Source organism: Cololabis saira, chromosome 2 (assembly GCF_033807715.1).
Source record: "Cololabis saira isolate AMF1-May2022 chromosome 2, fColSai1.1, whole genome shotgun sequence".
Classification (NCBI taxonomy): domain Eukaryota; kingdom Metazoa; phylum Chordata; class Actinopteri; order Beloniformes; family Belonidae; genus Cololabis; species Cololabis saira.
Window position 1 is genome coordinate 56,325,976 of NC_084588.1, and position 22,006 is coordinate 56,347,981.

The following is a 22,006-nucleotide window of genomic DNA, read 5'->3' on the forward strand; positions in this document are numbered from 1 at the left end:
TCCACGGGGGTTTTCCTTTGCTCCAAGCCGTGTGGCCACGATGTCGTAAAGATGGTTCTTCTCCAGGTCCTGGTTCTGATGGTTCTTCTCCTCCAGGTCCTGGTTCTGATGGTTCTTCTCCTCCAGGTCCTGGTTCTGATGGTTCTGGTGGTTCTTCTCCCCCCAGGTCTCCTCCACGGCTCCCCCGACTCCCTGGCCGAGTCCTGGTTCCGGGCCAAGCTGAGCCGCCAGCAGAGCTACGGCTCGGCCCAGTCCTACGAGGAGTCGGACCTGGACCTGAGCCGGGACCGGGACCAGAACCCGTCCCTGGGGGTCCACGCCCTCATCGACAACACGGTCAGCTTCGTCAGCGGAGACGTGGGCCTGACGCCGGGCCTGACATCGGGCCTGACGCCGGGCCTGACGCCGGCCTTCAGGGAGCCCGAGGAGAACATGTCCACCAGCCCGCAGGCCACGGTGCTGGCCCTGGAGCAGCAGCAGAACCGGGCCGAGGTGAGAACCGGACCCTCCGGACAGCACTTCCAAGTGATCGCCGTCGTGGCGCTCGAAACCCGGAGACTGCGTTGGGGGGGCTGATAAGAGGGGGGGCGGGGAAGGTGCAGACTTTGGAGGTGTGTGTGGTTATCAGCAAGTGTGTGTAGCGCTGAGTCCGTGAACTTCACCTAGAGCTGCTCCTCAGCCAATGTCCTTGATGTTATCAGGCGGCTCGGTCAGTTCTGATCCAGGTCCACAGATGTTCCTGAGAGGGGAGGGTTAGTGGGGGCAGAGTCACCTTTTTACATTCCACCAGGGAGATTGTGACCAGAGCGATCGGCCAAACCGCCCTGTCAAGGTCAGATTATAGAATCAACAATTATATTGAAAAGAGGCAGCCTGAGTAATTTTCCGTCTGCCTTCAGTCTCTGGTTCATCAATGGCGACTCCAATCAGACGAATTTGTGATCAATTCCCGCCAAGCCGAGCTTCCAACTTCTCCAAGGTCTTCTCCATCTTACCGATGGTCTTAGCTTTGGTCCTGGTTCTGATGGTGTCTCTGTTGCAGCTGCGGTTGGAGGCGCTGCACCAGGTGGTGGTTCTGATCTCAGGGATGGAGGAGAAGGGCGGCCAGAACCTGGACCGGACCGGCAGCCAGAACCCGGACCGGACCGGCTGCAGCTTCCAGTCCTCGTCTCTTCTCACCTCCGTCCGGCTGCAGTTCCTGGCCGGCTGCTTCGGCCTCGGCACCGTAGGAGCCGGGTGTCTGAAGAGGGAGAGTGTGCAGCTGCACCACTACCAGGTACCGGGACCGGGTCTGGGGGGACCGGGGTCTGGGGGGACCGGGGTCTGGGGGGACCCTGGTTCTGGTCCTGCACCAGGATTCTGTTAAACTGGCCAATGCAGGCAGATTTGCGTCTGAAATCGGGACGTCCCTTCTCCCGGCTGCGCGTGGCCGCGGCGCTGCCCGCTCCCGACCAGATCGCGGATGAAAGCGCGATAATGATAAATATAATAAAATAATTACAAAGCTGCTGTGAAATATGGTGTAATAGATGTACTGTAATTATTTTCTGTAAAAAAATTGAATTTAAGAAGACGGGTTTGTCTCAAAATCAGTGTGGTTTTATTTACTTACTCTCTGGTGGGTAGAGAGGAGAAAAAAAGCAAACAGACATGCGCCGACCGGCCGAAAAACATCGGTGACAATAACTATTCCACTTGAATATTCCGTCACAGATGTCTTCAGACTAAGTCTACAATCATGAACATAACACAAAATACTTACATTAGGTGAAGCTTGTGTGAAAACACTGGAGATCTCTTTCTCCACCGCGAGTGCATGTGCAAGTGACGTCACCACGCTGCGCGTCCAATGGATTTAACATAAAAATTCATTAAAAATCAGGTGTTGGACATACATTTATGAAATCAACAGGATATTTTCAAATCACAGTAAACAATATCTTTAAGAAGTTAATTGGACATGGCATGACAAAGTTACGATTTATTTATATATGAGTTCATATTTTGAAAAAAGTGAGTGTTAAACTTTTCCAAATATGATATGTTCCAGTGTATGATTTTTAAGTCCTGTCGAAAGGTATCTGAATCTGAAATTTAATTGTCCTAAGACAAAACCAGTGATTTTTAATGATTATTTTACCAGAAATCCAGAGTGACGTAGAATTGCAATTTCGTTCAAGTTATGACCACGATACGTGACACAGTCAATAAGGCCCTTATGACAATAACATGTATGGATTTCATTGTGATTGGATGAACGAAACAGTAATTACAGCACATAATTTGATGAAAAATGTATACCTGACCAAAAGGTGGCGCTATGGAGTTCAATCCAAGATTGTCATATCCACTTGTTCAGAACGGAAGCCTGATTACATGTAGAGATTTTGGGTCAAATTGGACAAAGTATGAGCAACTTTTATGTTCATGGCGAGACACCGAAATTTGACAACCTCTAACGGCGACGCCCTTTGATAAAAACTTACAGTTTTCTCTGTCAGTCATCGTCAATGTCTTACCTATTATCTGACCAACTTTTAGATCATTAATCTGATCTTGCTTGGAGCACAGATGCAAACTAGAAGACATGACAATTCCTGGTGCCAACAGGTGGCGCTACAACCGATCCTGAATATTCCACCAAAGATGGGTTCAGGCTCAGACTACAATCATGCACATACGTTTTCAACCACATCAAATCATGTATTGCTGAATTACAGCCAATTGATGTTTGATGGCGAGGCTTAAAAATGACCTCAAACTTCGCCGGATCACTACGGTCACGCCCTCTGGTAAAAACTTAAAAGCTTCACAATTTAGCGTCGGCCATGTGTATAGATTGTACAAAATCTCTAGGAGGAGTTCGTTAAAATACGAGGCCTGGAAATGACCAGAATTCATGAAAAATGACATTTTCTGTTCAAAATGCTGGACTTCCTGTGTAACTTAGAGCATGGGTCCAAGACACTTTTTTGTAGAACTTTGTCTGATATAATAGACACATAAAGGTCATTGCTGTAAGTCAAACCATATTGTGGGGCTCGTTGAAAAACATAAAATAGGTGGCGCTATAGAGCCTAATCCTTTTCGACCCATGCCTGTCGCCCATAAAATACGTAATTTTACGCGACTCTGGAAGCGTGTGCAAAATTTGGTGAGTTTTCGAGCATTTTAAGACCTCCAAAAAGGCAAGTTATTTCCGGCGAGAATAATAATAATAATAATAATTAAAGCTGCAAGCAGCGATGAACGGGCCCTCGCACTCACGGCCACCGCCCCCCATAAGCATATCAGAAATGACACCACCCACGACTTCCTATGTCAAACCATTCAAAAGTTATAGCAGAAAAAAGGGACAACCAATCAGAAGAAGGGGCGGGGCTAATTCAGGCCAATGAAGGTCAAGGACTCCATAAAGAATCTGATGGCACCACCCACGACTCTCTATGTCAAACCATTCAAAAGTTATAGCAGAAAAATCGGGACAACCAATCAGAAGAAGGGGCGGGACTAATTAAGGCCAACGAAGCTTGAGGACTCATTACAGAGTCCCATGACACCACCCACGACTCTCTATGTCAAACCATTCAATAGTTATGGCAGATAAAAGTATTCTAGGGGGCGCTGTTGAGCCGTTCGGCCATGCCCATTAATGCAAACCATGAAATATCAAATTTATCGCCAAGTCTGGCTTGCATGCAAAATTTGGTGACTTGTGGAGAACTATAAAATATGGACTTATCAGATGAAGGGGGGGCGCGCCTTTTGGCGTCTAGCGTCGCCACGGTAACGCTTTTGAAAGAGAAAAGTAATGCGCGTGGTCGCAGGATGGAGACGCACATTTTGATGTATAACACATCTGGGTGCACGTTACGGTTCGGGCTGAATTAACTGCCGAAGGAATGGCATAAATTGCGCCAAAGTGACACGATTAATTCAAAATGGCCGACTTCCTGTTCGGTTTCGGCCATGTCGCCAAGAGACCTTTCTTTAAGTTGTTTACTGATACAGGTGTGTACCGATTTTCGTGCATGTACGTCAAACCGTATCGTGGGGCTTGACGCACAAAGTTTTCAAGGGGGCGCTGTTGAGCCATTTTGCCACGCCCATTAATGCAAACCATTAAATATCAAATTTTTCGCCAGGCCTGACTTGGGTGCAAAATTTGGTGACTTTTTGGGCATGTTAAGGGGGGCAAAAAGGCCATCACTTTGTCAGAAGAAAAATAATAATAATAAAAATTCCTGCAAATACAATAGGGCCTTCGCACTGCAAGTGCTCGGGCCCTAATAATAATAATAATAATAAACATTACAAATACAATAGGGTCCTCGATCCTTCAGTGCTTGGGCCCTAATAAAACTGCTTCTATTATTATATTATATGAATGATTCTGGTGTTTTTAGGACGGGATCCGGGCGGCTAAGAGGAGTCTGCAGATGGAGATTATTATATTATTATATTATATTAATTATTGTGGTGTTTTTAGGACGGGATCCGGGCGGCTAAGAGGAGTCTGCAGATGGAGATTATTATATTATTATATTGATTATTGTGGTGTTTTTAGGACGGGATCCGGGCGGCTAAGAGGAGTCTGCAGATGGAGATTATTATATTATTATATTGATTATTGTGGTGTTTTTAGGACGGGATCCGGGCGGCTAAGAGGAGTCTGCAGATGGAGATTATTATATTATTATATTGATTATTGTGGTGTTTTTAGGACGGGATCCGGGCGGCTAAGAGGAGTCTGCAGATGGAGATTATTATATTATTATATTATATTGATGATTGTGGTGTTTTTAGGACGGGATCCGGGCGGCTAAGAGGAGTCTGCAGATGGAGATCCAGACGGCGGTTCATAAGATCTACCAGCAGCTGTCGGTGACGCTGGAGCGAGCGCTGCAGGCTAACAAGCACCACATAGGTAATCAATACTGTTACTGATCAATACTGATCAATACTGTTACTGATCAATACTGATCAATACTGTTACTGATCAATACTGTTACTGATCAATACTGATACTGACCAATATTGATCAATACTGTTACTGATCAATACTGATACTGATCAATACTGATCAATACTGTTACTGATCAATACTGATACTGATCAATACTGTTACTGATCAATACTGATACTGATCAATACTGATCAATACTGTTACTGATCAATACTGTTACTGATCAATACTGTTACTGATCAAGACTGATCAATACTGTTACTGATCAATACTGATCAATACTGTTACTGATCAATACTGTTACTGATCAATACTGTTACTGATCAATACTGTTACTGATCAAGACTGATCAATACTGTTACTGATCAGTTCAACCATCATAGTCCCTCCCTGATCAGCTGGTTCTGACTCTATATGAGTCCGGGGCAGCTCGGTCTCTCCGGGCAGGCTGGCCCCTCCCCGGGGCGGGTCTTTGGTCTGGGGGGTGAGGGGGGTGAGGGGGGTGGTTGGGGGGGGGGGGGGGGTGGAGCCTCCTGGCCGCGTGTCCGGCCCGGACCGGGTGACCGGGGTTCGCCTGGGTCGCGGTCCGCCACCGCAGGATCCCTGGCTGCTTCTTCCCGCAGTCGTGGTGGCCCCGCCCGGGGGGGGGGGGCGGGCCTCGCACACACATACACACACACACATAAAACACACACACACACACATAGCCACACAGATACACACACACACATAAAACACACACATACACACACACATCTCTTCTTCTTCTCTCTCCAGAAGCGCAGCAGCGCCTCCTGCTGGTGACGGTGTTTGCGCTGAGCGTGCGGTACCAGCCCGTGGACGTGTCCCTGGCCGTGTCGTCGGGTCTGCTCAGCGTCCTGTCCCGGCTCTGCGGTACCGAGACCATGCTGGGCCGACCGCTGCAGCTGCTGCAGAAACCCGGGCTTTCCCAGCTCAGCACCGCCCTGAAGGTGGCGGCGACCCGGCTGCTGCAGATCCTGGCCGTCAGTACCGGGTAAGAACCAGTACCGGGTAAGAACCAGTACCGGGCCGTCAGTACCGGGTAAGAACCAGTACCGGGTAAGGACCAGTACCGGGCCGTCAGTACCGGGTAAGAACCAGTACCGGGTAAGGACCAGTACCGGGCCGTCAGTACCGGGTAAGGACCAGTACCGGGCCGTCAGTACCGGGTAAGAACCAGTACCGGTACCAGTACCGGGTAAGAACCAGTACCGGGCCGTCATTTTAGTTTCTATTAGTTTTAGTCACGTTCATTCTCCTTTTAGTCGTGTCAAGTTTCAGTCGACTAAAAGTCTCCATTTTCCAGATAAAGGATATGAAGTCTGTACTGACTGGGTCATGTGATCAGTTCTGGCTGAATGAGTCAGCAGCTGAGCTCTGGTTGCCCCGGCAACAAGAACCTCGACTTCAGAACCTTCCGGTTTGGCTGTGAGAAAAACCCAGATTTTGGCTTCTGACAAGGTCTCAAATCACTCAGATTTGTGATCAAACCGTAGCTCGTAGCCGAAAAAAACAAAAAACATCGTGAGACACACAGAACCCGGCAGATTCTGACAATCTTAATTTTATTCAGATATTCCTTAAAATGAGTGTGTAGGCTCAGTGTGAAGACAGAGTGAGATTCTTTTGAAGAAAACGTTTGATTACATTACAGTGAATGGAGACCGAGACAGGTATTGGCGCTGCTCTAGCCTTCCCCCGTTTAAATTTTGTGAATACCCCGCCTGTCAAAGTCACATTTTATGAATCCCAACACCCATGTCTACATTCTGACCAGAAATTATTTGTGTCCTTTTATGGATTGGCCGTGAGCTCGAGTTACAAATAAAAATTCAGGTTATTTTTTTACTGTTTCTGCCACTCTAGCAACTGACACCCGCACTCGAGATTTGACAAAAAAGTGATTGCCAGTCCTCGCTTGTGCGCTCATATCTTGAAAAGTTTACATCTTAGGAAAAAACTGGTTGGTGTTTTGGTGAGAAGAGAAGTTTTCCGCTGTTCTGAAGTTTGAATGACATTTCTACATGCAGGTATGAGAAAGTTAGGTGACTTAGAAAAAAGGTGAAGTTTGGCTTTTTTTTTTACCTCCTCCCATCCACTTTGAATGGGTTTTTTTGGCCGTTTTTTTGGGAGTAACTTTGGGAAAAATGTGAATTTCAACACCAAAAGTCATAGCACACTATTCCCGATTGAGACACACACGTTTTGATATATGATTCGCCTGGGTCCTCCGAAATCTGTAGGAGTAGCGAACCGAAATCTGGCTGGAAAATGAATAGAAAACAGGCAGGATAACAATAGATGGCTCGGGGCTTCACTCCTCTCCATTGCTGCAGAGCTATGGAGGAGGAGTGAAGCCTCGGGGCGCTAATACATTTTATTTGTAATGCACTTTTCATAAAATAATCTCAGAGTGCTAACATAAACAAAAAGGAATAAAATCAAGACACATAAAAGACCAGAAGTAAAAGCATAAAAGCAGAGAAACAATAAAAATGTCTATAAAAGACCAGGGAAAACCTTCCTGAACCTTTTAAAGGAGTCCAGAGACTGGTGGTGGTGGGGGTTCCAGATGTTCAGGGAGGGAGTTCCAGATGTTCATGGAGTTCCAGATGTTCAGGGAGTTCCAGATGTTCAGGGAGGGAGTTCCAGATGTTCATGGAGTTCCAGATGTTCATGGAGTTCCAGATGTTCAGGGAGTTCCAGATGTTCAGGGAGTTCCAGGTGTTCAGAGAGTTCCAGATGTTCAGGGAGTTCCAGATGTTCAGGGAGGGAGTTCCAGATGTTCAGGGAGTTCCAGATGTTCAGGGAGTTCCAGATGTTCAGGGAGTTCCAGATGTTCAGGGAGTTCCAGATGTTCAGGGAGTTCCAGATGTTCAGGGAGGGAGTTCCAGATGTTCAGGGAGTTCCAGATGTTCAGGGAGGGAGTTCCAGATGTTCAGGGAGTTCCAGATGTTCAGGGAGTTCCAGATGTTCAGAGAGTTCCAGATGTTCAGGGAGGGAGTTCCAGATGTTCAGGGAGTTCCAGATGTTCAGGGAGGGAGTTCCAGATGTTCAGGGAGTTCCAGATGTTCAGGGAGGGAGTTCCAGATGTTCAGGGGGGGAGTTCCAGATGTTCAGGGGGGGAGTTCCAGATGTTCAGGGAGTTCCAGATGTTCAGGGAGTTCCAGATGTTCAGGGAGTTCCAGATGTTCAGGGAGTTCCAGATGTTCAGGGAGGGAGTTCCAGATGTTCAGGGAGTTCCAGATGTTCAGGGAGGGAGTTCCAGATGTTCAGGGAGGGAGTTCCAGATGTTCAGGGAGTTCCAGATGTTCAGGGAGGGAGTTCCAGATGTTCAGGGAGGGAGTTCCAGATGTTCAGGGGGGGAGTTCCAGATGTTCAGGGAGTTCCAGATGTTCAGGGAGTTCCAGATGTTCAGGGAGGGAGTTCCAGATGTTCAGGGAGTTCCAGATGTTCAGGGAGTTCCAGATGTTCAGGGAGGGAGTTCCAGATGTTCAGGGAGTTCCAGATGTTCAGGGAGGGAGTTCCAGATGTTCAGGGAGGGAGTTCCAGATGTTCAGGGGGGGAGTTCCAGATGTTCAGGGAGTTCCAGATGTTCAGGGAGTTCCAGATGTTCAGGGAGGGAGTTCCAGATGTTCAGGGAGGGAGTTCCAGATGTTCAGGGAGTTCCAGATGTTCAGGGAGTTCCAGATGTTCAGGGAGGGAGTTCCAGATGTTCAGGGAGGGAGTTCCAGATGTTCAGGGAGGGAGTTCCAGATGTTCAGGGGGTTCCAGATGTTCAGGGAGTTCCAGATGTTCAGGGAGTTCCAGATGTTCAGGGAGGGAGTTCCAGATGTTCAGGGAGGGAGTTCCAGATGTTCAGGGGGGGAGTTCCAGATGTTCAGGGAGTTCCAGATGTTCAGGGAGTTCCAGATGTTCAGGGAGGGAGTTCCAGATGTTCAGGGAGGGAGTTCCAGATGTTCAGGGAGTTCCAGATGTTCAGGGAGTTCCAGATGTTCAGGGAGGGAGTTCCAGATGTTCAGGGGGTTCCAGATGTTCAGGGAGTTCCAGATGTTCAGGGAGGGAGTTCCAGATGTTCAGGGAGTTCCAGATGTTCAGGGGGTTCCAGATGTTCAGGGAGGGAGTTCCAGATGTTCAGGGAGTTCCAGATGTTCAGGGGGTTCCAGATGTTCAGGGAGGGAGTTCCAGATGTTCAGGGAGTTCCAGATGTTCAGGGGGGGAGTTCCAGATGTTCAGGGAGTTCCAGATGTTCAAGGAGGGAGTTCCAGATGTTCAGGGAGGGAGTTCCAGATGTTCAGGGAGGGAGTTCCAGATGTTCAGGGAGGGAGTTCCAGATGTTCAGGGAGGGAGTTCCAGATGTTCAGGGGGTTCCAGATGTTCAGGGAGTTCCAGATGTTCAGGGAGTTCCAGATGTTCAGGGAGTTCCAGATGTTCAGGGAGGGAGTTCCAGATGTTCAGGGAGGGAGTTCCAGATGTTCAGGGAGTTCCAGATGTTCAGGGGGGGAGTTCCAGATGTTCAGGGAGGGAGTTCCAGATGTTCAGGGGGGGAGTTCCAGATGTTCAGGGGGTTCCAGATGTTCAGGGAGGGAGTTCCAGATGTTCAGGGAGTTCCAGATGTTCAGGGAGTTCCAGATGTTCAGGGAGGGAGTTCCAGATGTTCAGGGAGGGAGTTCCAGATGTTCAGGGGGGGAGTTCCAGATGTTCAGGGGGTTCCAGATGTTCAGGGAGGGAGTTCCAGATGTTCAGGGAGTTCCAGATGTTCAGGGAGGGAGTTCCAGATGTTCAGGGAGGGAGTTCCAGATGTTCAGGGAGTTCCAGATGTTCAGGGAGTTCCAGATGTTCAGGGAGGGAGTTCCAGATGTTCAGGGGGTTCCAGATGTTCAGGGAGTTCCAGATGTTCAGGGAGGGAGTTCCAGATGTTCAGGGAGGGAGTTCCAGATGTTCAGGGAGGGAGTTCCAGATGTTCAGGGAGTTCCAGATGTTCAGGGGGTTCCAGATGTTCAGGGAGGGAGTTCCAGATGTTCAGGGAGTTCCAGATGTTCAGGGGGTTCCAGATGTTCAGGGAGTTCCAGATGTTCAGGGAGTTCCAGATGTTCAGGGAGGGAGTTCCAGATGTTCAGGGAGTTCCAGATGTTCCAGAAGACTCGACCTCTCATGGTGATGGATGTCATCGTCATGGTTACGGTGTCATCGTCATGGTTACGGTGTTTCCAGCAGCAGCATGGGTGTTTCCTGTTTCCTGTGCAGCGGTGCAGCTAGTGAACCGGTGTTTCCTGTTTCCTGTGCAGGACGTATGCCGACCAGCTGAGCTCCAAGGTGGTGACGTCGCTGCTGGACCTGCTGTGCAGCCAGCTGAAGAACCTGCTGAGTCACGCCGGGCCGGCTCCGGCCGGGAAGGACGAGGACGAGGAGTCGGAGAAGAAGGACCTGAGAGGTGAGACAGACCTTCCTGTTGGTTCTAAACATGTGTAAGGGTGTGGAGCAGCTGGCCCCCCTGACCGTCTGGTCCCCCCCCCCCAGGTCTGGTGCGGAGGCAGCACTCGGCCGAGCTTCACCTCGGGGATTTCCTGGTTTTCCTCCGGAGAGTCGTTTCCTCCAAGTCCATCCAGGCCCGGATGGCGTCGCCCAAGTGGACGGAAGTTCTGCTGAACATCGCCGCCCAGAAGTGCTGCTCAGGTAGCAACGAGGGCTAACACAGGCTAATACGGGCTAACACAGGCTAACACGGGCTAACACACTGCTCAGGTAGCAACAGGGGCTAACACGGGCTAACACAGGCTAACACAGGCTAACACGGGCTAACACGGGCTAATATAGGCTAACACGCTGCTCAGGTAGCAACACGTGCTAACACGGGCTAACACGGGCTAACGCAGGCTAACACAGGCCAACGCAGGCTAACACAGGCCAACACAGGCCAACACAGGCTAACACAGGCTAACACAGGCCAACACAGGCTAACACAGGCTAACGCAGGCTAACACAGGCTAACGCAGGCTAACACAGGCTAACACACTGCTCAGGTAGCAACGCAGGCTAACGCAGGCTAACGCAGGCTAACACACTAGCGTACATGGAGGCTAACACTAGCGTACATGGAGGCTAACACTAGCGTACATGGAGGCTAACACTAGCGTATATGGAGGCTAACACTAGCGTACATGGAGGCTAACACACAAGCGTACAGGGAGGCTAACACTAGCGCACAGCGAGGCTAACACTAGCGTACAGGGAGCTAACCCGTCTCTCCGCCGCAGGCGTCCCGCTGGTGGGGAACCTGAGGACGCGCCTGCTGGCGCTGCACGTGCTGGAGGCCGTGCTGCCGGCCGGCGAGGCTAGCATGGAGGACGAGCAGGTGGCGCAGGTACGTGCCCCGCCCGGCGCCGTCCCGCAGAGACGGAGGCTGGAACCGTGTCGTAACAGTGTCGTAACCATGGTAACCGTGTGGTAGGGCTGTGCGATTAATCGATTTTAAATCTAAATTGGATTTATTAATCAAGACGATGTTAAAAAAAGGAAAATCTGAAAATGGATGTTCCTTTTCTGCAGCTGCATTACAGACGGAGCTCATCTAGTCATTTGTTTGGTCAAGAAAATGGTAAATGTTGTCACTTTACTAAACTCAAGCAGGATTTACAGGATCTTTCAATTACACTTCATTCCCAATGGGGACATTTGTTTGCTATTTTTCTTTAAAAATAAAGATAAAATATTTGAAACAATTTATTCCATTGTCTTTTGTAGTTTTACCAAAAAAATCGAAATCGAAAATCGGGTTTTCAGAGAAAAAAAATCGGGATTTTATTTTTGTCCCAAATCACCCAGCCCTACCGTGTGGTAACCTGGTCATTACCGTGTGGTAACCCTGGTACCGTGTGGTAACCATGGTACCGTGTGGTAACCATGGTACCGTGTGGTAACCATGGTACCGTGTGGTAACCATGGTACCGTGTGGTAACCATGGTACCGTGTGGTAACCATGGTACCGTGTGGTAACCATGGTACCGTGTGGTAACCCTGGTACCGTGTGGTAACCATGGTACCGTGTGGTAACCATGGTACCGTGTGGTAACCATGGTACCGTGTGGTAACCCTGGTACCGTGTGGTAACCCTGGTACCGTGTGGTAACCATGGTACCGTGTGGTAACCATGGTACCGTGTGGTAACCATGGTACCGTGTGGTAACCATGGTACCGTGTGGTAACCCTGGTACCGTGTGGTAACCATGGTACCGTGTGGTAACCATGGTACCGTGTGGTAACCATGGTACCGTGTGGTAACCATGGTACCGTGTGGTAACCCTGGTACCGTGTGGTAACCCTGGTACCGTGTGGTAACCATGGTACCGTGTGGTAACCATGGTACCGTGTTGTAACCGTGTTGTAACCATGTTGTAACCATGGTAACCATGTTGTAACCATGGTAACCGTGTTGTAACCATGGTAACCGTGTCGTCCTCAGGTGGTGGAGCGGCTCTTCGCGCTGCTGTCCGACTGCATGTGGGAGGCTCCTGGGGCTCCGGATAAGCTCAGCGTCCAGATGAAGGTGCAGGTTAGTTTGTTTTATTTAGGATGGCCATTAGCATTAGCCACAGCATTAGCTATTGTTCCTGGGGTCCGACACACACAACAAACAAATTAACACTTAACACATACAGACACACATTACACATGACGAAACAAAACAATAACAGACACAACTCCCTTAATCACAATCTATACAGAGGAACTAAATCACCATCATTCTCAGACACACATACATAGAAATTAAATCAAATAAAACTCCTTCATAACCAATACCTGCCTGGAAAGACCTGATCTAGAATTATTTGAACACTTTTCACCTTATTAGGACAGGGTTTACACTACCTGTAATTATATTTCAACCTATACTTTGTTCCTCCCAAATGACAAATCATCATCCATTACATTTTAAAAGATATTGTTTTAACTAAAACTTAATCCAATCTTTGCTACCTGCATGTGAAATATAAACTGGTATAGAGTTCCATCAACCCTGGCTCTGTAAGAAACAGTTCTCTGAATCAAACCTGTTCTCACCCTCGGTAGTAGGTAGTAAGTATCTAAGTAAGTAAGTAAGTATGTAGTTAGTATGAACCTGTTTCTGATGTCATTCTAGTATTGTACCCGGAGCAGCTTCTAGGTGCTGCGGCTGCAGGTGCGACCGTCCCGGTGCTGTGGGTTAGCGTGTTACCGATGCTAACGGCGTCTCTCCGCAGGGTGAGGCGGAGGACGAGGACCAGAACCTGCCGGTCCAGGAGGTTTCCTTCGACCCGGAGAAGGCCCAGTGCTGCGTGGTGGAGAACGGCCAGGGCCTGACGCACGGCAGCGGGGGGAAGGGCTACGGCCTGGCCTGCACCGGCATCTCCTCCGGGTGCTACCAGTGGAAGGTGCTAACTAGGCCTGTGTTGGAAAAAATCGATTTCCCAATTCTAAATCGATTCTCATATTAATTCCTAAAAATCGATTCATATGTCTAAAGATCGATTTTTTTTTTTTAAATTTAAAAATTGTATTTATTTATAATTTTTTTTTTACAACTTTTGGTTTATTTTTTTGTTTATCCCCAAAAAAAGAATGTTTTGTTGGAGACCAGAATAACTGGTGCCATGATGTTTTTGCCTTTAAATATGTTTAAAGGTATGAAAACATTAAAGTTTTCAGTTATAATTGCATAAATTGTCTATATTTCATTACTTTATTTACTGTCTTGGGGTTACATTTGCAAAAAATGCTAAAAACCAAATGCTCAAAAATTAAAAACCGAAATAGACCAAAAATGGAACAAATAAAAACAGAAAGTGGGAAAAAATAAAACGGATTTCCTCCGTCTCTGTTTCCTCCTGGATCTGTTTGGTAATTCTGACCCACAATGTTTCTGAAAGCAGTTATAGTTATATATATATACATATACATATATATATATACATATATATATATATATATATATATATATATATATATATATATATATATATATATATATATATATATATATATATATATACAGTTCTATCAGCATTCTGGGAGCTGATTGGTCCTTACAGCATCATTATCTGCAATACTTGCTGTTGAATCTCAATATAATACTAGTATTAACATGTTGCAGAACTACAGTCATATAATTCATGAAACAGCTCAAAAAACAGTTTTATTAACTCTAACCCAAATCAATATCGGAATCTGAATCAAATCAAATCCTGATAATCGATTCTGAATGTTAAGAATCAGAATCGAATCGATTCTTGACATTTGAATCGATCCCCAGCCCTAGTGCTAACGCCGCCGCAGAGTTTGGGTTTAACTTGGATCGGCGTTTTGGGCGACTTTTACAGGAGTTTTAACAGTTTAGTTTAGTTTATTTATTTAGCAATATGAGACAAATTGAACAAAAAATGAAAAACAATGAAATAATATGCAAGGAAAGGAAGAAGCCTGGTGGATTATATAGAATCCTTTCCTTATATGAATAAAAAACTAAACAAAGCTGCACAAGGGAGAGTAAAAAAAACAAAAGAAAATGTAACTCAGATTAAATAATGAACATTAAAAAGATGAAACAATAAGAACGTTTTTTAAATGTTTTTTGAATATTGGCAAAGATGGTGATGATTTAAGAGATTTATTGAGTGAATTCCACAAGTGGAAAGATTGATGTTTAATGTTCTACAAAACACTAAATTAAAATCATCTTTGTGCCTTGTGGCATAAGTATGAATATCGGAATTAAGACAAAAGAAATTATGAAAAGAAGAAGGAAGATCTTGTATATAATGTTTACATTTGAACATAATTAAACATGTTTGAAAAATGTTAATTTTATTGACTGATAATAATGAATATTTAACGCTAACGCTAACCCTCCTCCGCTAACGCTAACCCTCTGTGCAGTTCTACATGGTGAAGGAGAACCGGGGCAACGAGGGCACCTGCGTGGGCGTGTCCCGCTGGCCGGTGCACGACTTCAACCACCGCACCACGTCCGACATGTGGCTGTACCGGGCCTACAGCGGGAACCTGTACCACAACGGGGAGCAGACGCTAACGCTAGCCTCCTTCACCCAGGGGGACTCCGTCACCGTGGTGCTGGACATGGAGGCCCGGACCGTGTCCTTCGGGAAGAACGGAGAGGTGGGGGCCGGGGCCGGGGTCTGGGAGGACGGGGGGTCTGGGGTCTGGGGGGTGTACAGTTCTGATCCAGGTCCACAGGTGTGTAAAAACTGTCATGTGACCTGCAGGAGCCCAAGCTGGCGTTTGAGGACGTGGACGCTGCAGAGCTGTTTCCCTGCGTGATGTTCTACAGCAGCAACCCTGGAGAGAAGGTACGAGCTGCTGCTGCTGCATGTTAATGAGGAATGATAAAGGTTCGTGTGTCGTCAGCAGAAGTACATGGTCTTAGCTTAGACCACATTTGGTAGCAAATGATCAGATAGGGGGGGCGCTCGAACCCGGCGTCCGTGTCAGGGAGGCTGATAAGAGGGAGGAGCCAGGGAAGGCGTTGAAGATGGGGGGGTGTGGTTATCAATAAGTGTGTGTAGCGGTAAGTCCGTGAACTTCTCTCAGAGCTGCTCCTCAGCCAATGTCCTTGATGTTATCAGACGGCTCGGTCAGTTCTGAAACAGGTCCACAGATGTTCCTGAGAGGGGAGGGTTAGTGGGGGCAGAGTCACCTTGTTTACATTCCACCAGGGAGATTGTGACCAGAGCGATCGGCCAAACCGCCCTGTCAAGGCCAGATTATAGAATCAACAATTATATTGAAAAGAACAGACAGACTCAGTAATTTTCCGTCTGCCTTCAGTCTCTGGTTCATCAATGGCGACTCCAATCAGACAAATTTGTGATCAATTCCCGCCAAGCCGAGCTTCCAACTTCTCCAAGGTCTTATCCATCTTACCACTGAGCTCAAAGACGCCGCCAGCCTGCGATTCTGTTCAAGAATCACATCCAGCTTACGGCTTTGCTCCAACAACGTTAAAGTCTGAGTGTTGATCACCTTGCTTGATCCTTCAGCCACGTCCGGCAGCTCTGAAAGAGCCAGAACAGCTGTCGACGACTTACGCGTTTGTCGGTAGACCAGGAATCCCCCTCCTCCGATCAGGAGAAATCCTGCTATCATAAATCCAATTATGAAGCATCTTCAACGTCCTCGACAGACAGAATCACCAAACACAACGGTTTCCAATATTTGTAGGAATCCATTGTGTATCCAGTAAAGAATGTCCCATGGGGGCAGGAGGGCTCCCTTACCCCCTGACTTCTGGTTGTGCTGAGAGACCAGTTAATCAATTCCATGATTGTAGAGTTTGGGAGGAGTGAAAAGAAGAGACTCTGAAGACGAGACAGGACAAAAGCAGTAGCAGCAGATAGAGAAGGGAGAGGAGCAGAAAAGAGTCCGCCTTCGCTGAGAGCCGGAAGAAGAAGAAAAATAAAAAAATTGCAGCAGATCAGTAAATGTCAGGGGTTCATGTGTTGATTCCATTGGGGAAGAGTTTCAGACGTGTTGGTTCTGTTTGGGTGGAGGTTCCAGCTGAATCCACGTGTGTGTGTTGGTTCTGTTTGGGTGGAGGTTCCAGCTGAATCCACGTGTGTGTGTTGGTTCTGTTTGGGTGGAGGTTCCAGCTGAATCCACGTGTGTGTGTTGGTTCTGTTTGGGTGGAGGACCAGCTGAACCCACGTGTGTGTGTTGTTTGTTTGGGTGGAGGTTCCAGCTGAACCCACGTGTGTGTGTTGGTTCTGTTTGGGTGGAGGTTCCAGCTGAATCCACGTGTGTGTGTTGGTTCTGTTTGGGTGGAGGTTCCAGCTGAACCCACGTGTGTGTGTTGTTGCAGGTGAAGATCTGCGACATGCAGATGCGGGGAACTCCGCGGGACCTGCTCCCCGGGGATCCCGTCTGCAGCCCGGCGGCCACGGTTCTGGCCGAGGCCACGACGCAGCTGATCCGGATCCTGCACCGGTCCGACCTGTGGACGCACCGGATCAACAAGACCATGATCGAGCGGCTGCACAAGATCAAGCCCTGCTTCCGGGAGTCGGGCCCCGGGGGGGCCGGCGGCCCCGGCGGAGGCCCCGCCGGCCCCGGCCCCCCCACCGGCCCACACAGGCTGAAGAAGAGCCGCTCCGTGCAGAGCCGCGAGGAGCAGGACGCCCAGGGCCAGGAGGAGGACCGGGCTCGGCCCGGGCGACACCAGCACCCGCTGGGAGAGCTGTCGGACTCCAGCCTGAAGACGCTCTGCACCGACGTGTGGCCCGTCCTGGCCGTGATCGGGGGCACCGACGCCGGGCTCCGGGTCGGGGGACGCTGCGTCCACAAGCAGACGGGCAGGAACGCCACGCTGCTGGGCGTGGTGAAGGAGGGCAGCAGCTCGGCCAAGGTGCAGTGGGACGAGGCCGAGATCACAGTCAGGTACGACATTTATATTTATTTAACCAGGGAAAACACTAGAGATCACCGTCAGGTACAACATATATATATATATATATATATATATATATATATATATATATATATATATATATATATATATATATATATATATATATATATATATATATACATATATATATATATATATATATATGTATATATAGGTTATTACGTACTCTGTTTACTAGGGATCACAGAATGCGTAAATGAAAGGCAGGTTTTGCGAGTAAAAATATGTTTTTCTTTGACCACTGGTTCTTTTGTTCAAGTCAAAATGCAATTGATTATTTACAACAGTATGGAAAGCAAATTATACCCCAAAAACTAAGGTTTATATAAAAGAAATAACTCCAACGTAAACCAAAGAAATAAGCATAAAGAACTGGACCCTAACCTTAAAATAATAAATCCACTAACTAAACCTAACCTTTAACCAAAACAAAATTACAATAATATTAACTAAACTAACTACTCTAAATCAATCCTCAACAAATTAGGCTTTTACATAACTCAGGCGTTGGAGCTATCTAATATTTACCTTACTGCTTCCATTACTTTCACAAGTTATTCAACCAACAAGACTTAGCAGGAACCAACAAGACTTAGCAGGGCCACAAACTGCTTGGGCAGAAAGGCTGAGGGAAACCAAACATTTGGCCCCAAAGCTCACACAACATCAGACAGAATGGACAGCACGTCTTCACACATGGGTGGTGTGAGACGACTGCCCACGAGCACTGCTCCAGCAGCAGCTTTGTAGGGGAGAAGTTTCCTCTGGTTGGCTCCCGGTAGAGGTGGGCGTCGCTGAAAAAATATGATTATCAATATGAGATTTAAAAGACAATTTGTCATCAATCAGAATGCCTAAATTTTTATAAGAACTGACCAATTCTATTTCAATCCCCTGAACATTTAACCACCTTGGAAGGTGAGATGAAGCTGCTTGGTCTTGGATTTATCTGCGTTTAATACAAGTTTAAACTCTAAGTTTAATCTGAGTCAGACGGGATTGAACAGAATCAAAGGTTTGCAAAAACTCAAGCGATTGTAACGCTGACGAAGATGAACAATAAATAACTGTCGTCCGCGTAGAAATGAGACCCAGCATCAGCAGATTATCACAAAGATTATTCACATAAAACCCAGATCACCGTCATGAACCCAGATCACCGTCATGAACCCAGATCACCGTCATGAACCCAGATCACCGTCATGAACCCAGATCACCGTCGTGTATGAACCCAGAGCTGAAACATAACCGGGTGTTAAGGTGCTATGAGCAGCCAAACCTACAGGGGGCAGTGTAACGAGAAGATAAAGTCAAGCTAGTGTTCAAGCTAGTGCTAGCTTGTGCTAGTGCTAGTGCTAGGGTCCCAAACCATTGCATCTGCAACCATTTGAATGGTGAATTAACCTAATTTGACAATTCCACATCACCACGCCTCCATTCAGGGCTTAGAATGATAGAAAAAGACGACATTATTCCATTTCTGTTTTAATTCAAGAGTGGACCTTCTCACCCACCTCCGAAACTCCTTTTTTCTCCAGCAGACACAAAGTCTCCCCTGCAGACACAGACCCAAATACAGTTATTTGTATCATTTTAACAAAAACTTCAACAGGGAAAAATTCAACACTCAACCCACGGACATCTAGTCTCCAAAATGAGAAGATCAAGTCTCATCCCATGTAGCTCCTCGTATTTCGCAAGATTCTGTCACCATCTTTTTCTCACATAGAGTTTAGGGACGTCTCCCATCGACTAAGCATCTTTTAGAAATTATTTTAGGCATAAGTTTCAGCTTAACCACACGTCTGCCATTTTAGCCAGTTATTTTTGCTTTTTTAAGTTTCTTTCAGCTGACAAGTTTCTCTTTTTTGACAGTTTGGTTTTAACGCGGATCTTTTTAGTGAACAATTAAAATTTTGCTTCACAATTGTGGAAACTCTCAACATTGAACATAGACAGTTCCCCATCATAAACATCAGACAAGACAAACACGAGACAAAAACCATTAAAAAACATTCCTAAGAAACGTCCTCTCGTTATTCTGTACTTCTAAAGTCCCTGAGCTTAAAAGCCGGCCCCAGACCGAGTGGGTGTTGGTCTTATGCACTGCCCCAGGCATAGTGTCTTTTAAAAGTCCCTGACTTCAAAAAGAGGGTCCCGGACCCCGGCCAACACCTTTTTTCGCTAACCCCAGGTTAGTATACACAGAATTTCACTCGTATTTTACACAGAAATACTTCAATACCCCAGGCATTTAAGTAAGAAGAGGTCTCACCAGTCCCTTAGTGCCCTTCCTGGCTTGGAGGACCCGTCACTGGACCCTCAAGACCAATCTATTGGCCCCGTCCCTAAAATCAGAATGGCTGTCGACAGTTTTATGGCCTGTTGGTTTGATCCTACGCCGCTCCAACGTCACAGATCTTGAGGTCCCGGGTTTCAGCACCAAATGTTGCGTCCCAAATAGGGCTGTTCGATTAATCGATTTTAAATCGTAATCGCGATTATGTAATTAGAATGATGTTAAAACGTGAAAATCGTAAAATCGATTTTTCACTTTCTTTTTTTTTTTTTTTTTTTCTAATGACTGACATTACACACCTCTACCTCCTTCATGGGTTGATTATTATTTAACATGCAAAGATCCAGTTTAGTTTAATTAGAACATGTCTTGTTTTATTTAATTGGAAATATAACTTACTGTATGTTTGCAAGTGCTGATTTGCTGATTTTTTTTTTCAGAGATAAAACTTTATATTTTATTATATTTTTTAAAACTTTTTTTCAACTTATTTTACAGAGTTTTGCACTTTATTCATTCATTTTTGGTTTAATAAGAGCAAAGTTTGCACTTAAAGCCCAATGGGGCAAATGTTCAATAAAAAAAACAGCATATTTGAAAACATTTCTTTGCCTTTTGTCCTCCTGCATCAGCTTTTTATTGAGAAACTCTGGACAGGAAATTACCATATAAGGATAGTCAACAGTTAATAGACTAATAGGGGTTACAAAGACACACATGTGACATTTCAGTTAAAGAGGAACTAATCCTGGTATGCAGCTTAAGTTTTAAAAAGAACTCAAAAGGTCAGTGGGTCAAATGCTTTCCGGACTAAAACAGGAACTTCATGGGTCTTTAACAGATGGTCCCGGCTAACCTTAATAACCTTAACGATGGGTCAGCTGTTCCCAGAACAGTCGACCCCCCTGAGTATCCTCAGGAAGTGGCTGCCCTGTCATCTGTTAAAGAGCATGTGATAGTTTCATAAGGACTAGACTAATTCAAAAGTTTGATTAATCTTACACTAGCCAATCAGAATCCTGGAAAAAAATGACACGTGTAACTTCCAGTTACTTCCAAGGTGCAGGATTCCTACGGGGCTGGAAATCCTTGAGAGGGCTTGAATTTCAATGTTTTGTTTTCAAGGCCTGAAAGTGCTTGAGTTTTAGTTTAAGTGCTTGAAATTATAACTCTGGGTCTTTCACCAAACTGGGATCAGACTGTATAGTTCAGTTATTACAAGTTATTTATTATTATTTATTATAATTATTATATTTATTATAATTATTACATAATTGTGATAAAAAGTGGAAAAAATAATGAGTTTATATTCCTGTAGATATTTTACCCAGTGTTTCCTCTACATTCATTCAGCAGTGGCGGCCCGCCACTGCTAAATCATAGCCGCCACGCCTGAACATTTTTTTTAATTATAATTATAAAAAAAATAAATAAAAAGAAAAAAAAAGAATTGTCGCAAATGCACCATTGCCGCAATTTCCTCAGAGTCTCTTTCCGTGCCGTGCGGCGCCTTGGATTTGCCGGCTTTTGCAAAAGCTCGCAAAATAGTCCCAGCAGACATGTTAGCCCACGCCCCAACAATACATCTTCAAACTGTGGCATAACTTGCGCTGCTTTCCACTGTTGGTGAAACTGTTCATCCATCGCTCCACGCCGCTCGCAGCCTTAAGGCTGATTTATGGTTCCGTGTTACACCAACGCAGAGCCTACGCCGTAGGTTACGCGGCGACGCGCCCGTACGGTGCGCTTCGCTGCGTAACCTACGGCGTAGGCTCTGCGTCGATTTAACGCGGAACCATAAATAAGGGTTCACTTTGAACGCCCGGTGTTCTGCCAATTTCTGCTCCCTGCCGAGAAATGCTACTTTTTGGTTCTGCGCATGCGCACAGTCGATTTTCAAAGTTTGCATCATTTCTTGCACGATGTAAAATGGATAATATGGGATGTTGAGTATTTGATCCTTCAAAATACACTTACCCATGACATGAATGCATTACACTTTGTGAACATTATACGATAAAGAGAAAAAAACAACAATTCTAAGGCTTTATTTGATATTCATTCAGTCATTCGCCTTTATTTAACCAGGCAGGTCATTAAGAACATTCTTATTTACAATGACGACCTGGCAAGCGACAAGGACCACCTAGGGGTGAAAGGAAGTGGTTTAGGGAGTAAAACACAGTAAAATTGTAGCTCTACAAAGGTAGAAAACCTTTAGGCAGCATTTTCTGGCAAAGCAGCAACACCGGTTCACACCGGC

General features: G+C 46.4%; 1 protein-coding gene across 15 annotated transcripts in view; it reads left to right on the top strand.

The window, feature by feature from the left end:
* Positions 1 to 22,006, top strand: part of LOC133418676 (probable E3 ubiquitin-protein ligase HERC1) — a 108,172-nt gene that overhangs the window by 36,947 nt on the left and 49,219 nt on the right. For 14 of the 15 annotated variants that reach the window (XM_061707496.1, XM_061707512.1, XM_061707562.1 and 11 more), the window contains 12 exons: positions 167 to 492; positions 1,043 to 1,276; positions 4,807 to 4,927; positions 5,744 to 5,981; positions 10,276 to 10,421; positions 10,508 to 10,663; positions 11,245 to 11,351; positions 12,450 to 12,539; positions 13,228 to 13,398; positions 14,900 to 15,139; positions 15,247 to 15,330; positions 16,839 to 17,413. In XM_061707496.1, coding sequence (XP_061563480.1) covers positions 167 to 492; positions 1,043 to 1,276; positions 4,807 to 4,927; positions 5,744 to 5,981; positions 10,276 to 10,421; positions 10,508 to 10,663; positions 11,245 to 11,351; positions 12,450 to 12,539; positions 13,228 to 13,398; positions 14,900 to 15,139; positions 15,247 to 15,330; positions 16,839 to 17,413 — 2,488 coding nt within the window. The remainder of the gene's footprint in view (positions 1 to 166; positions 493 to 1,042; positions 1,277 to 4,806; positions 4,928 to 5,743; positions 5,982 to 10,275; positions 10,422 to 10,507; positions 10,664 to 11,244; positions 11,352 to 12,449; positions 12,540 to 13,227; positions 13,399 to 14,899; positions 15,140 to 15,246; positions 15,331 to 16,838; positions 17,414 to 22,006) is intronic. The other variant, XM_061707526.1, reaches the window with a different exon arrangement.